The 16186-nt window shown below is 57.5% G+C and overlaps 1 protein-coding gene across 1 annotated transcript; it reads left to right on the top strand.

The window, feature by feature from the left end:
* Window positions 1–35: 35 nt before the first annotated feature.
* On the top strand, window positions 36–15152 carry nsrp1 (nuclear speckle splicing regulatory protein 1). The gene is made up of 7 exons (XM_088906687.1): window positions 36–76; window positions 429–516; window positions 5716–5772; window positions 6213–6341; window positions 12142–12349; window positions 13026–13128; window positions 13254–15152. Exons 1-7 carry the CDS (start codon window positions 57–59, stop codon window positions 13942–13944), a joined length of 1296 nt encoding a protein of 431 aa, XP_088762813.1. The 5' UTR covers window positions 36–56; the 3' UTR covers window positions 13945–15152.
* Window positions 15153–16186: the final 1034 nt, after the last annotated feature.

Consider the following 16186-nt stretch of genomic DNA (forward strand, 5'->3'; position numbering starts at 1 on the left):
AAGGTTATAAAAGTGTTAAATCTGCTGGAACGGTTAGTCATTTTCGCTGAAGGAAGATGGCGGCTCCTACAAAACAGTGAGTAGCAATCGGAGCGGTGTTTAAATCCGAGCAGTAAAACCAATACTTTGATGTGAGTTTTGAGCTGTCACCCAGAATTTAGTATGGTGTTATATCCAAACACTTGAACTTTATCTTTCAGCTTCTTAATAATATCGGTTTCATGCGAAACGTCAGTACTAGCGAACTCTTCAGGTTATGTGCTTGAATCCATACCTAATGTAACTAACCTATCAGGGCTTTCTGAGAGTGTTAGGAGCAATGAAGGAACTCTAGAATATATTAACTTGACATGAACATGTTTAATGTGGGCCGTGCTGTCGCCTTCCACGACTCTCCGCGGGTAAAACCCACTCGATCCTGCCCGCAGGTACGGCCTGATCCTGCCCAAGAAAGCTCCGTCCAGATCGGCGATGCTGCAGCGCCCCTCGGTGTTCGGGGACGACTCGGACGACGAGGTGAGTGTGTTGTTGCAGTGCAGCCGATCTGTCTAAACCCGACAGCAATCTGACGGGGCCGATCGCGGGCAGCAAGACGGGTTTTCTGCGTGTGGGTGCAGAGCGGTAGGAGGTTCGGTCGGCGGACAGGTGGGTAGGTGATGGGGATCTTCGCAGGCAGCAGGAAAGAGCTCAGTGTGGCTGCTGTGTTTCACGTGGTACAAAAGGCGCTTGAATTTATCAACTCTCACCTAACTGACCCATCCTGTGCACATCTTTTGAATGCCAGTTGGAATCGTGGTTCTTAAAGCACTCTGTCCAGTGATGGGATCTTGACTTGTGGACACTTAACACAAGGTGGACAAGGTCACACCGAAGAAGGCTGCACAGCCGAAACGTTGTTACCTTTCTTCTCTTTTCAGCCTGGAATAAACCTTTACTTGTTCCTTTGCAGCCTACGCATGCTGACGCACCTACCCGCCTGAACTACTGATATCATTTCCAGATGATTACAGAATGCAGTTTCGTTGTAGGACTGATTTTGGAAAAAAAAATCCTCATCATCATTAAACAGCAGAAAAGTTTCTGTGAAGGATTTTTTTGTCTTCCGGGAACGGCCGTGTAATTTTGTGATCGTACCTAGCAAGGGATTTGTTTCCATGTAGTACCACTCTGAAATGGACAGATGGCGCCAGAGTCCCGTCTGAAGTGCTGTGCTTTTTGAATACTGGACTCGATTTTAACAGTGAAACGTATTATGTAGTATCCGAGTCCTGCTGAATTCAGCAAATGGCTTTTCAGTCATGTTCCTGATGAATGGCTTACGGATACAGAAGAGCACAGGACCTGATACCTGTACCATTCAGGTGAAAGGAGTTGGGTTTTGTGAGCCCATGCATTCATGATTCATTCATTCAAGTTCTACAGTCTACTCAGAGCAAATGATGGGTTTAGCTCAGTTAAAACTCCTCTAGAAACCTTCTCTTACTCTCTTACAACATCGGGGGGGCAGTGATCATTTCCTGGATCTTGCTTCTATTCCAGTGCTGGGTGTTTCCACCTGTCCCAGGTAGTGATGCCCAGAAATATTAGGAGCTGTCTGCCAGGGCTCCCCAGAAAGCACACCGAGGCTATCTGAGGTGACTGTGTCTGTCTCTCTCTCTCTGCCCAGACTTTAATGAAAAAAGATAGGAGCCGCGTTCCCATCAAGACGTGGAGCAATATTAATCCTGAACAGGCTGATTGGGGGAGGGCTAGCTCAGGAAAGGGAGTGAGGGGGGTTCCTGATAAGATCTTCTCTCACTGCACAAAATTACTTCATTAGTTGGGCGATAACTAAAAAACACACACATTCTTCTGATAAGTACAGTGCAGTTAGAAAGGGGATTCATTTCCTGCTCGCCCCACTACTATCGGCACAGCATCTGCAGGCAGTGAGCGCGGAATTGCAGAATCGGTCCCCTTCGGAGAGAGAGAGAGAGAGAGAGGGGACTCTGCCTCTTTTCGGGAATGAGAACGTGAGCGAGATCGCTAACGGGGGAGGGGGGGGGGCGTTCGACTTGGAGCTTATTGATCCGGGAATCTCATCCCGTCATTCCTTATAGGAAGCCAGTGCATGGGTGTCCACCTGTGGGTGTTGGCTTGTTCCCTTTGGGTAGAAAGTGCCTCCTGTTCTGAGCGGCACTCCCAGGGAATTTCCTCTTGTGTCCTTCGCTTTGTGTTTTGCTGTTCTTTCCCGGATCAGGGGCGTACCCCCTCCAGCCCGCTCCACTGCAGGGCGCTGGTACAGCCAGCTCCTAAACCACTGTGTGCTCATTTAACTAGTCACTTAAGGGACTGGTTAGAGCAAAAGCCTGTCATGGAGGGGGTTGGAGAAGTCACAGGTGGGGGATCGCAGTGTTCGATGAAAGTCGGCCTCTTCTGGTGTCCCTGATCAGCTTACTCGCGGAGTTGCTTGAAGAGTTACCATATGCTGCAGCTCTGCACAGGATGCATATGTAGGCTGCTGGCCTATTCAGACAGCTGTTGTGGAAAGTGCATTGCTGGGAGCTGTCTTGTCTGTCGACCAGTTTACTCTTCACTGTAGTCGACTTTCTGTGATCCAGCCTTTGGGGTGAACAGGTTAACCTCTTTAGCACCCTGTTAATGTTGAGAATTAAGACCCTCTCTGCTCTAGAAGACACAGAACTGGACTGCCTCCTGCTGTGCTTTGTGAGTTGCAGAGAGCAGGCAGACCTTGGAGCCCCAGGGCTATTTTAATAATCCCCGTGGCTCTGACAGCTGTTGCTGATAAGAGCCGGAGAAGAGATGCAGGGCTCTGACAGCACACAGCTCTATCTCCCAGGCCGAAGGGGTCAGTCCAGATTCATTAAGAGCTTCCTGTTCTGCGCTTATCTCTGGCGAAATGTGGGAAACTATGAAAACAATGTTATTTGGGAGAGTTGGCAATCTTTAGGACGTCCGTGCAGTGTTCAGGCTTCTGTGCATGTCTAAACATTTTAATCTCAGTCAGTTTGTAATCTCATGCCCTGACGACATTCTTCTTTCTGTGCGTGAAATGAGAAAGAAGCCAGTGTTTCAAATGTGACGAGAGATAGGTCCCCTTTAGATGTACTTCTACAGACCTGTAATTGGTTTTACTATTTAAAAACGGTTTTGCAAGGGTTGTTGAGATCTGGCAGGTTTGGTAACTGAGCTGTAGAGCAGTGACACGGCACACACTGGGGACTGCAGAGTCCTTGGGCCCTTGTGATAAGATCAGATCACTTTATTAGCCCTATACAATTTCTTGCATTAGGAATTTGTCTTTTCACATACCCCAGCTTGCTCTCCATGAGACACACGGACAGGGAGAGAAGCTTGGGGTCAGGGTCAGCCATTTAAACAGCAGCCTCTGCAGCAGTTGGGATGAAGGGCCTTGCTCAGGGGCCCAACGGAGTAGGATTCCTATGCCGGCCGCAAGATTTGAAACGGCAACCTTCCTGCCACAAGCACAGATCCTGAGCCGCAGTGTCAGTAGCAGGAAAATCTGAAAAATAAAGAGAAACAGATCTCTTATCCACGCTGAGAAGGAGTAATAATAATGGTTTGCATTGATATAGCGCCTTCCAACTCAAAGAATCTCAAAGCACTTTACACACACAGGGGGACTCCTGAAGTGTAGCACTAATTACACAACTTTGCTGAGAGGGAGCGAGAGAAAGGAAAGGAGTAGGTGGGAGAGAGGGAGACTGGGAGAAACAGCGGGAGGGAGAGAGACAAAGGGAGGGGGAGAGAGAGAGCGTTGGAGCCTGGCGTTTAATATAGATCCCGATGATAAGCCCAGGCAGGATGCACAACACGCGGCACAACAGGAAGTGCCCATCAGTCAGGGCTGCAGGCTCGGCAGGAAATTGCCCCCAATAAGCCGCGGGAGGTGTGTGAACGGAGCCGGCATCTTGTCAGAGAGGCAGATGGGACTGTTTCCCCACAGCCAGGTGCCCTCCAAGAGAGCAGAGCTCTGTCCGGAACCTGTACCTGGCTGGGCTTTCACTGTGCAGGAACCACAGAGCCTCACACGCCAGGGCTGAATCCTCTGAGAGGGAGATACTGCAGTGCCGGAACAGCTGTAGAAATGTAGAAATACAAAAATTGCAAATTACCAGTACATGGTGCTATAAAAGTAGTTGGCGTATCCTGGGGTATAATTACTCTGTGCTGCGCTAGATCACTGTTGTCAGTGCTGTGATAGATCACTGTTGTCAGTACGTTCTGACAGACAGTCAGTGAGCAGCTGTGTGTCTTGTCTTGCATTGCCCCCCAAGACATCATGGACCAGCAGTGGTGGCACTGAGCTGTGTAGCACCCCCTAGTGTGTAAAGTTATAGCACAAAAGGAGCATTATTATAAAGAAGTCTGTGATAATAAGTCTGCAATGCCAGATGCTGTTCATAGTCAGAAATCAGAGTGTCCCTTAGTTTAGAAACAGGAGGCTTCTCTTTTTGTCACGGTATGATTTCAGGAGCTGCTTCTGAGCTTGACAGTTTGTGTTCCTTACTTATGCCAGACTTCTAATTGTTTTTCGAAAACAGGCAGACCAGGTTTTAAGATGGGCAAGCATCCCATTTCACGCTTGTTTTAGGACAGAGTTATCGAGCCTAATCAGCCACATGCAGGTAGTACATTTAATGTAGCAAAGCAAACATGTTCTTTAACGAGCTGGCACATATAGCTGTTCAAGGCAAAGGGCCTTTCAGGAGTGACGACAGGCTTCCTTTCTCTTGATCTCTTCTGTGGCTGTGCTAGGTGCTGGCTGTCACGGTGCAGGTGTCTTGCATGGTGAGGGGCCTGAAATTTGATTCTCTGTGTATCTATGCCAGGGGGAGCCGCTGTTGTGCGGAGCCTGTTTGCTTTGCTTCGGTTCAGACACTGACGGTACCGGGCTGTGATGAAACAGGCCTGTCATCTCGCTTGCAGTTGACTGTGATGGCCATGGAGCAGACAGCTGTACGCCTATCAGGGTGAGGAGGGCTCGACTAACAGACAGGCTGCCTGCAGAAGTACACAAAGCAACAGGCTCCCTTTACACAGAGGACAGATGACAGATGACAATTGAGCTGAGCACGCTGTTCTGTGGCTTCTAATAAATACTAAAATTCATTTAGGCTATTAAAAAAATTAATATTGCTTTAGGCACAGTAAAGTTGACCTCCTGAAAGATGTTGTTATATTAGGAAGAAATGCATAGATTTATGCACATTGGTTAGCATATCAGCCCAACATGTGCATCTATACTCCAGACCCCTTTTATCAGGGTGCTTCCAAGCTCTGCTCCAGACAGGCTTCTCCGCATGGCCCAGAAAAGAGCCTCCTGCGTTGTGTAATCTTAAGACGCGCAGGAGCTGGGGTGTGTGATGACATCACCACAGTGGTGAACAGGTACTGGTGTAACACCAAAGACTGTTGGTATAACTATACACGATCTTCATGCCAAGACATCAGGTTGAAACTTTGAAATTGAAACATCTTTTGTGCGCCCTCTTTGTGACTTTGTATACCAGAACGAATTATGGAAAGCAGAACAATTGTGACACATTTTGTCATCCGGTGGGACTTTTCTCCACATGTACCAGAACGTGCCCAGCCTAGAGAGAGCTTACTCTGAGCAAATATTCTCTGTGCCTGGCAAGTCTCGAGCGCCGCTCCTCTGCCCTGGCTCTGAGCTGTACTGTGTCATTCCAGGCGCCGGTGGGAGAGAGTCTGCGGAAGGAAGGTGTCAAGAAGAGGGTGATGAAACAGGTGAGCCCCTCTCTCCCGCACCCTGTCCCAAGCAGTGAGGGTTCTGCAATATCCACATACCTGTCAATAAATATGGAGAGTCTCACTTAACCCACATAACTGGGTTGCAGGTACTGCTGAGAAACAGGGTGGTTTCAGTCTAGTTTGGTGGAGTAGAAAGGCGGGGCCGACCCCTCGCTCTCTGTCCCTCAGCGGAGAGGCGGGGCCGACCCCTCGCTCTCTTGTCTGTGAGCGGAGAGGCGGGGCCGACCCCTCGCTCTCTGTCCCGCAGCGGAGAGGCGGGGCCGACCCCTCGCTCTCTGTCCCGCAGCGGAGAGGCGGGGCCGACCCCTCGCTCTCTGTCCCGCAGCGGAGAGGCGGGGCCGACCCCTCGCTCTCTGTCCGGGAGTGTTAGAGTGGAGAGGCAGCGGTCTGACCTGTCTCTGTCTCTGTGGCGTCAGACGCAGCTGGAGATGCAGAAGGCGCTGGAGCAGGATGCCACTGTGTACGAGTATGACAGTGTGTATGATGACATCCAGAAGAAGAAGGAAGAGAGCAGCTCCAGGCTGCTGGCCGGGACTGACAGGAAGGTGAGGAACACCGAGGTGCTGGCTCTCTCTCTCCGTGTGCACTTCTCCATCCTTGTCACTGGCTTTCCAGCTTGCTCTTCTACTGTTCTTGTCTCCCCTCCCTCCCTGAGCGCCCTGTGCAGAGGCTTCATCCCTCTCCCCTCCCTTCCTCCCTGAGCGCCCTGTGCAGAGGCTTCATCCCTCTCCCCTCCCTTCCTCCCTGAGCGCCCTGTGCAGAGGCTTCATCCCTCTCCCCTCCCTTCCTCCCTGACCGCCCTGTGCAGAGTCTTCGTCCCTCTCCCCTCCCTCCCTGAGCGCCCTGTGCAGAGTCTTCATCCCTCTCCCCTCCCTCCCTGAGCGCCCTGTGCAGAGTCTTCGTCCCTCTCCCCTCCCTCCCTGAGCGCCCTGTGCAGAGTCTTCATCCCTCTCCCCTCCCTCCCTCTCTGAGCACCCTGTGCAGAGTCTTCGTCCCTCTCCCCTCCCTCCCTGAGCGCCCTGTGCAGAGTCTTCATCCCTCTCCCCTCCCTCCGTCCCTGAGCGCCCTGTGCAGAGTCTTCATCCCTCTCCCCTCCCTCCCTGAGCGCCCTGTGCAGAGGCTTCATCCCTCTCCCCTCCCTTCCTCCCTGACCGCCCTGTGCAGAGTCTTCGTCCCTCTCCCCTCCCTCCCTGAGCGCCCTGTGCAGAGTCTTCATCCCTCTCCCCTCCCTCCGTCCCTGAGCGCCCTGTGCAGAGTCTTCGTCCCTCTCCCCTCCCTCCCTGAGCGCCCTGTGCAGAGGCTTCATCCCTCTCCCCTCCCTTCCTCCCTGACCGCCCTGTGCAGAGTCTTCGTCCCTCTCCCCTCCCTCCCTGAGCGCCCTGTGCAGAGGCTTCGTCCCTCTCCCCTCCCTCCCTGAGCGCCCTGTGCAGAGGCTTCATCCCTCTCCCCTCCCTCCCTGAGCGCCCTGTGCAGGGGCTTCATCCCTCTCCCCTCCCTCCCTGAGCACCCTGTGCAGAGTCTTCATCCCTCTCCCCTCCCTCCCTCCCTGAGCACCCTGTGCAGAGTCTTCGTCCCTCTCCCCTCCCTCCCTGAGCGCCCTGTGCAGAGGCTTCATCCCTCTCCCCTCCCTCCCTGAGCGCCCTGTGCAGAGTCTTCATCCCTCTCCCCTCCCTCCGTCCCTGAGCGCCCTGTGCAGAGTCTTCATCCCTCTCCCCTCCCTCCCTGAGCGCCCTGTGCAGAGGCTTCGTCCCTCTCCCCTCCCTCCCTGAGCGCCCTGTGCAGAGGCTTCATCCCTCTCCCCTCCCTCCCTGAGCGCCCTGTGCAGGGGCTTCATCCCTCTCCCCTCCCTCCCTGAGCACCCTGTGCAGAGTCTTCGTCCCTCTCCCCTCCCTCCCTCCCTGAGCGCCCTGTGCAGAGTCTTCATCCCTCTCCCCTCCCTCCCTCCCTCCCTGAGCGCCCTGTGCAGAGTCTTCGTCCCTCTCCCCTCCCTCCCTCCCTGAGCACCCTTTGCAGAGTCTTCGTCCCTCTCCCCTCCCTCCCTCCCTGAGCGCCCTGTGCAGGGTCTTCATCCCTCTCCCCTCCCTCCCTCCCTGAGCGCCCTGTGCAGAGGCTTCATCCCTCTCCCCTCCCTCCCTGAGCGCCCTGTGCAGGGGCTTCATCCCTCTCCCCTCCCTCCCTGAGCACCCTGTGCAGAGTCTTCGTCCCTCTCCCCTCCCTCCCTCCCTGAGCGCCCTGTGCAGAGTCTTCATCCCTCTCCCCTCCCTCCCTCCCTCCCTGAGCGCCCTGTGCAGAGTCTTCGTCCCTCTCCCCTCCCTCCCTCCCTGAGCACCCTTTGCAGAGTCTTCGTCCCTCTCCCCTCCCTCCCTCCCTGAGCACCCTGTGCAGAGTCTTCGTCCCTCTCCCCTCCCTCCCTGAGCGCCCTGTGCAGAGGCTTCATCCCTCTCCCCTCCCTCCCTGAGCGCCCTGTGCAGAGTCTTCATCCCTCTCCCCTCCCTCCGTCCCTGAGCGCCCTGTGCAGAGTCTTCATCCCTCTCCCCTCCCTCCCTGAGCGCCCTGTGCAGAGGCTTCGTCCCTCTCCCCTCCCTCCCTGAGCGCCCTGTGCAGAGGCTTCATCCCTCTCCCCTCCCTCCCTGAGCGCCCTGTGCAGGGGCTTCATCCCTCTCCCCTCCCTCCCTGAGCACCCTGTGCAGAGTCTTCGTCCCTCTCCCCTCCCTCCCTCCCTGAGCGCCCTGTGCAGAGTCTTCATCCCTCTCCCCTCCCTCCCTCCCTCCCTGAGCGCCCTGTGCAGAGTCTTCGTCCCTCTCCCCTCCCTCCCTCCCTGAGCACCCTTTGCAGAGTCTTCGTCCCTCTCCCCTCCCTCCCTCCCTGAGCGCCCTGTGCAGGGTCTTCATCCCTCTCCCCTCCCTCCCTCCCTGAGCGCCCTGTGCAGAGGCTTCATCCCTCTCCCCTCCCTCCCTGAGCGCCCTGTGCAGAGTCTTCATCCCTCTCCCCTCCCTCCGTCCCTGAGCGCCCTGTGCAGAGTCTTCATCCCTCTCCCCTCCCTCCCTGAGCGCCCTGTGCAGAGGCTTCGTCCCTCTCCCCTCCCTCCCTGAGCGCCCTGTGCAGAGGCTTCGTCCCTCTCCCCTCCCTCCCTGAGCGCCCTGTGCAGAGGCTTCATCCCTCTCCCCTCCCTCCCTGAGCGCCCTGTGCAGGGGCTTCATCCCTCTCCCCTCCCTCCCTGAGCACCCTGTGCAGAGTCTTCGTCCCTCTCCCCTCCCTCCCTCCCTCCCTGAGCGCCCTGTGCAGAGTCTTCGTCCCTCTCCCCTCCCTCCCTCCCTGAGCACCCTTTGCAGAGTCTTCGTCCCTCTCCCCTCCCTCCCTCCCTGAGCGCCCTGTGCAGAGTCTTCATCCCTCTCCCCTCCCTCCCTCCCTGAGCGCCCTGTGCAGAGTCTTCATCCCTCTCCCCTCCCTCCCTCCCTCCCTGAGCGCCCTGTGCAGAGTCTTCATCCCTCTCCCCTCCCTCCCTCCATGAGTGCCCTGTGCAGAGTCTTCATCCCTCTCCCCTCCCTTCCTCCCTGAGCGCCCTGTGCAGGGCCTTCATCCCTCTCCCCTCCCTCCCTGAGCGCCCTGTGCAGGGCCTTCATCCCTCTCCCCTCCCTCCCTCCCTGAGCGCCCTGTGCAGGGCCTTCATCCCTCTCCCCTCCCTCCCTCCCTGAGCACCCTGTGCAGAGTCTTCGTCCCTCTCCCCTCCCTCCCTGAGCGCCCTGTGCAGAGGCTTCATCCCTCTCCCCTCCCTCCCTCCCTGAGCGCCCTGTGCAGGGCCTTCATCCCTCTCCCCTCCCTCCCTCCCTGAGCGCCCTGTGCAGAGTCTTCGTCCCTCTCCCCTCCCTCCCTGAGCGCCCTGTGCAGAGGCTTCATCCCTCTCCCCTCCCTCCCTCCCTGAGCGCCCTGTGCAGGGCCTTCATCCCTCTCCCCTCCCTCCCTGAGCGCCCTGTGCAGAGGCTTCATCCCTCTCCCCTCCCTCCCTCCCTGAGCGCCCTGTGCAGAGTCTTCATCCCTCTCCCCTCCCTCCCTGAGCGCCCTGTGCAGAGTCTTCATCCCTCTCCCCTCCCTCCCTCCCTGAGCGCCCTGTGCAGGGCCTTCATCCCTCTCCCCTCCCTCCCTCCCTGAGCGCCCTGTGCAGAGTCTTCGTCCCTCTCCCCTCCCTCCCTCCCTGAGCACCCTGTGCAGGGGCTTCATCCCTCTCCCCTCCCTTCCTCCCTGAGCGCCCTGTGCAGAGTCTTCATCCCTCTCCCCTCCCTCCGTCCCTGAGCGCCCTGTGCAGAGTCTTCATCCCTCTCCCCTCCCTCCCTGAGCGCCTTGTGCAGAGGCTTCGTCCCTCTCCCCTCCCTCCCTCCCTGAGCGCCCTGTGCAGAGTCTTCGTCCCTCTCCCCTCCCTCCCTCCCTGAGCACCCTGTGCAGGGGCTTCATCCCTCTCCCCTCCCTCCCTGAGCGCCCTGTGCAGAGTCTTCATCCCTCTCCCCTCCCTCCCTCCCTGAGCGCCCTGTGCAGGGCCTTCATCCCTCTCCCCTCCCTCCCTCCCTGAGCGCCCTGTGCAGGGCCTTCATCCCTCTCCCCTCCCTCCCTCCCTGAGCGCCCTGTGCAGAGTCTTCGTCCCTCTCCCCTCCCTCCCTGAGCGCCCTGTGCAGAGGCTTCATCCCTCTCCCCTCCCTCCCTCCCTGAGCGCCCTGTGCAGGGCCTTCATCCCTCTCCCCTCCCTCCCTGAGCGCCCTGTGCAGAGGCTTCATCCCTCTCCCCTCCCTCCCTCCCTGAGCGCCCTGTGCAGAGTCTTCATCCCTCTCCCCTCCCTCCCTGAGCGCCCTGTGCAGAGTCTTCATCCCTCTCCCCTCCCTCCCTCCCTGAGCGCCCTGTGCAGGGCCTTCATCCCTCTCCCCTCCCTCCCTCCCTGAGCGCCCTGTGCAGAGTCTTCGTCCCTCTCCCCTCCCTCCCTCCCTGAGCACCCTGTGCAGGGGCTTCATCCCTCTCCCCTCCCTTCCTCCCTGAGCGCCCTGTGCAGAGTCTTCATCCCTCTCCCCTCCCTCCGTCCCTGAGCGCCCTGTGCAGAGTCTTCATCCCTCTCCCCTCCCTCCCTGAGCGCCTTGTGCAGAGGCTTCGTCCCTCTCCCCTCCCTCCCTCCCTGAGCACCCTGTGCAGGGGCTTCATCCCTCTCCCCTCCCTCCCTGAGCGCCCTGTGCAGAGTCTTCATCCCTCTCCCCTCCCTCCCTCCCTGAGCGCCCTGTGCAGGGGCTTCATCCCTCTCCCCTCCCTCCCTGAGCGCCCTGTGCAGAGTCTTCATCCCTCTCCCCTCCCTCCCTCCCTGAGCACCCTGTGCAGGGGCTTCATCCCTCTCCCCTCCCTCCCTGAGCGCCCTGTGCAGAGTCTTCATCCCTCTCCCCTCCCTCCCTGAGCGCCTTGTGCAGAGTCTTCATCCCTCTCCCCTCCCTCCCTGAGCACCCTGTGCAGAGTCTTCATCCCTCTCCCCTCCCTCCGTCCCTGAGCGCCCTGTGCAGAGTCTTCATCCCTCTCCCCTCCCTCCCTGAGCGCCCTGTGCAGAGTCTTCGTCCCTCTCCCCTCCCTCCCTGAGCGCCCTGTGCAGAGGCTTCATCCCTCTCCCCTCCCTCCCTGAGCGCCCTGTGCAGAGTCTTCATCCCTCTCCCCTCCCTCCGTCCCTGAGCGCCCTGTGCAGAGTCTTCATCCCTCTCCCCTCCCTCCCTGAGCGCCCTGTGCAGAGTCTTCATCCCTCTCCCCTCCCTCCCTGAGCGCCCTGTTCAGAGGCTTCATCCCTCTCCCCTCCCTCCCTCCCTGAGCACCCTGTGCAGGGGCTTCATCCCTCTCCCCTCCCTTCCTCCCTGAGCGCCCTGTGCAGAGTCTTCATCCCTCTCCCCTCCCTCCCTGAGCGCCCTGTGCAGAGTCTTCGTCCCTCTCCCCTCCCTCCCTCCCTGAGCGCCCTGTGCAGAGTCTTCATCCCTCTCCCCTCCCTTCCTCCCTGAGCGCCCTGTGCAGAGTCTTCATCCCTCTCCCCTCCCTCCCTCCCTGAGCACCCTGTGCAGAGTCTTCATCCCTCTCCCCTCCCTTCCTCCCTGAGCGCCCTGTGCAGAGTCTTCATCCCTCTCCCCTCCCTCCCTCCCTGAGCGCCCTGTGCAGAGTCTTCGTCCCTCTCCCCTCCCTCCCTGAGCGCCCTGTGCAGAGTCTTCATCCCTCTCCCCTCCCTCCCTCCCTGAGCGCCCTGTGCAGAGTCTTCATCCCTCTCCCCTCCCTCCCTCCCTGAGCGCCCTGTGCAGAGTCTTCATCCCTCTCCCCTCCCTCCCTCCCTGTGTCCCGCTGCAGCCCAAGTACATCGCCAGCCTCCTGCAGGCCGTGGAGGAGCGGAAGAAGGAGCAGGAGCGCCGGGAGGAGCGCAAGATCCAGAAGGAGAGGGAGGCGGAGGGGGAGCAGTTCAGCGATAAGGAGGCCTTCGTCACCTCCGCTTACCGCCAGAAGCTGCTGGAGAGACAGCAGGAGGAGGAGAAGGAGCGCAGGGAGGCCGCGCTGGAGGGTGAGCGGCGGTGTGCCTTCTGAGCTGTGTGCGTGCGCGCACATAGGAAACTGAACCGCACGCCAAAAATTAAATTCCCCAAAACTGTATGATAATAATAAAACAAACACGGTCCTCAATTGAAAAATGCTAGATTGACCACATGAGACTGGCTGAGAGAGGCCCAACTTGGCTGTGTGCATTATTATCGCTACTCGATCATCGATATCTGTGCTCTCGTGGTCTCGTTCCTCCCTGCTCATGCTGGCTCCACACTCAGTCTCCATGACTGGGCTCGTGGAATCGCTGTCCCGGTCTGTTGGATCTCCATGCTTCTATATTGACTATATTAACCAAAAATTTCAGCTTTACAGTTTTATATACACTCAATTTAGTGCGCACAAGTTTTTGTCACTGGGGAAAAAAATGGCACAACTTGAAATTTATGCACACACAGGCCTTAGAGGGGCCTTAACCTTAGAGGGGACATTGATGAGGGGAGAGCGCAGGACAGAGGGAAGCTGGAGAGGGAGACGGGGGGTGGAGAGCACAGGGAGGGTGGTCAGGGAAGCCAGAAACGGGGATGTGTGATCCGAGAGAGGGCCTGAGGAGAGCAGGAGCAGCACGCTGGGCTGGCGTCAGGAGCAGCTCCAGGCCGAGTTGTGAAAAGCAGCCCCTGTGTTGTGTGTGTTGGCAGCTGCCCTGGATGTGAAGAAGCAGAAGGACCTGAGCGGCTTCTACAGACACCTGCTGAACCAGACGGTGGGCGAGGAGAGCGTCCCGGACAGGAGCAGCCAGAGGTGGGCTGGACACAGCAGGGCACAGCAGGACACAGCGGTCAGCCACTCCAGGCTGATGTACAGGCCTCTGCCCTGCAACACCCACGGCTGACCCTCCCTGTCTGCGTGTCCTTCTGTCTCTGCAGGACGCCGCAGTGCGAGCCCCCTGTAGCGAAGGACCGGCAGGCCCAGCCGGCCGACGAGCGCGACCGGGACAGCGACTTCGACGTCCACAGCGAGGACGGCGACGGCGGTGGAGGGAGGGACGCTGGCAAAAGTTCGGAGGTCAGCAAGCCCGAGACTGCGCGCTCCAAGCGACAGTACCGGCAGCGGTCGCTGTCCTCGGAGAGTGAGGAGGAGAAGGAGGCAGAAAGCAAGAAGCACAGGGACAGGGAGAGAGGGAGACACCGGGAGAAGAGGCACCATGGCGACAGGGAGAGGGAGAGGGAGGACCGGCGCAGTGGCGGCAGCAGGAAGGAGGAAAAGGAAGACAGGAGAGACAGAGCGCGGCATGGAGAGGAGGAGGAGAGCAGAGGGCGAGACGGGCGCGAGAGGAGAGCCCGGGAGGACAGGCACGGGAGAAAAGACAGGAGAGAGCCCAGCCCACGGCAGAGAGCGGGCGCAGAGAAGGGCAGCCGTAGTCCCTCCCCGGCGAGGCCAGCAGGGGGGGCCACAGAGGAGCCCAGGGCCGAGCCCCAGCAGCCAGCAGCGGCCAGCGGGAGCAAGTTCACCAAGCGCAGCAGCGAGGAGACGGTGATGTCCGCACGGGAGAGGTACCTGGCCCGGCAGATAGCGCGCTCGGGCGCCAAGGCCTACATCGAGAAGGAGGAGGACTGAGCGCGGCTCCCGCCGGGGGGGAGCTGAAGGGTAAGACCAGCTCCCCCCCTGTGCAGAGGGGGTTCAGTTGACAGACGTAATTCCTGCGTGGAAGGAGGTTGTGCTCTAGCCTGAAGATGGCGCAGCGCAGGAAGTGCTGCAGGAAGATGAGCTCTTCCTGACCTGGATTACAAACCAAACTCCAGGCTGTTCCAGTACGTCTAGGGTCAATGTTAGGATTAAAGACTGAGAAACAGCAGCTCTATTTTTATTAGTCACTAAAAAGCAGCATGGTATCAGAGGGCAGGTGGTTGCGTTGGGCATGGTTACTCCTGGGTTGGCCACGGTGACTTGGCTGTGCCTTGTGCTCAACAGTGCTGGTATTATCCACCACCCCTGCCCTCCCCTGCCTTCCTGCTGAATCAGCCGGAAGATCCGTCGCCCCCTGCAGGACGGATGGCGGGCGGCAGGTGAGGGCTGAGTCGCCCCACGATGCCCGCAGCTCACCCGTTCCTCGGGAGACGCAGACATGCCGTCAGTGGAGGGAAGGTGCTGAGGAGCCGCGACGCTCACGACTGGAAAGAGGGCTGTCATTTCTTGCTGGTTTCAATTTTTTTTTGTGTGTGTGTGCAAAATTGTCTGCAAATTTGTTTTCATTTATTAATAAACGAGTTTATTTTCCTTGCTTCTGGCACACTCCTGCAGGCTCTTGGCTGTGCAGTAATGTCACAAGCAAGGCTGTTAAGTTACCAACAGGAGCAGGTAGTGGGGTGTCTGTAACCCTCTAACCCCCCACGTGAGTGAGAGAAAGAGCAGCTGGCTGCAGTGCATCAGAAACATCCCCTATTTCGACCAGGACAAAAAAAAAAGCCAGCTGTTGGAAGAAGTGTTTCGGTGTGGTCAAGAGCTGTGGCTCTTAGAGCCGCAGTAGGATTTTGTGGTCTCTGTTTGGCAGAAAGCTCCATTTTTATAGCCATGTGGCTTTTTCTTTTGAAGTGTTCCTTTCGGAAAAGCACGCCTATGCATCCATCAGGTGCATTGTTACGAAATTGCATCTGTTGTTGCAATTATTCTTATTGAATTTTGCCGCACCTTCTCGATCACCAGGCTGCCGGCTCGGGAGTTAATGAGACAATCCATCCCTGCCGGGTGGCAGGCGACGTGCGGATGTTTGTATCGCTGTACATATTGTTACGCACTGAGAGATTAAAGCCCTGAGTGATAATGGATCAGCTGCTGTGTCTTTGTCTGCCGGGCCATGATAAATGGTGTTTATTAATGTATTCATATCTCCTGTCACTCGGCTCCTGGGGCTGGTGAGAGCAGCGCGTGGCTGGCGGCAGATTTCTAGGGCAGACCGCTGCCAGAATAATGAGAAATCTGAAATTGGTCCTTTATTGATCTGGGGGGGGGGGTGCACCTGCAGAGCTGTGGAGAGGGATGGAAGGCTTTTGCAGTTTTCCTTCACCCCTCTTCAGCACCGATTTGGGGGGTCTCTTAATCTGCCAGAGCCACGCCGCGTGATGCAGCAGTCTTGTCACCAGCACCCCCCCCGGCCGGACTGCGCTGACAACATCAGAACGGCTCCTCCCGTAAGAATCTGTGAACACTGCAGCAGCTGCCTGCGGGTGGACCCCAGGGCCCCTGAGAGACTCCTCCCAGATCGCCTCTTGGCCAAAGGGTGGTCATTGCAGCCGATGCGTTCCAGTAACCGCCCTGCGTTAGTGAGGCCGAGCCGACAGAGTGAGTAAAAGGAAAGACTGGGGTTTGGCTCCTTTCATGCTCGATGTGAACGGCTGGTCAATTCAGTCCAACACTGGGGAAGAGCATTAGAAAATGGCTGGATTTGGAAACGCTGACCACAGCTGGGGCCGCTTAGGGAGCTGGGCAGCAAGCTGGAGCATTGAAGTAGAGTGCAGGTGCAAACAGGACTGACGGCCCTGGACGGGTGCAGAAAGCAGCACCCTGTATGCTCTGTATCGTGATCTGCCTCAGTTATGACCTGCGATGGTCACATTGAGCTGATGGGTCAGGGTGTGTACAGAACAACTTTCCCTGCTCCACAGAGCGCAGTTATCCGACTTGGCTGCCTTCAGGATCACCCGTTCTTCGTCTGTGTGGACGTGACTCCGCGCTACGGGAGATGTTTGTGTACAATGGACCTCACTGAAAGGGCACTGGCTTCCCAGCCTCCCATCAGACAATCCCAGTCACACTAGACATCACTTAAATAACTTAAAACAAGTGCAAAGAAACATTCTTA

This window comes from Atractosteus spatula, chromosome 27 (assembly GCF_055471065.1).
Source record: "Atractosteus spatula isolate fAtrSpa1 chromosome 27, fAtrSpa1.hap1, whole genome shotgun sequence".
In the NCBI taxonomy this organism is placed as follows: Eukaryota; Metazoa; Chordata; class Actinopteri; order Semionotiformes; family Lepisosteidae; genus Atractosteus; species Atractosteus spatula.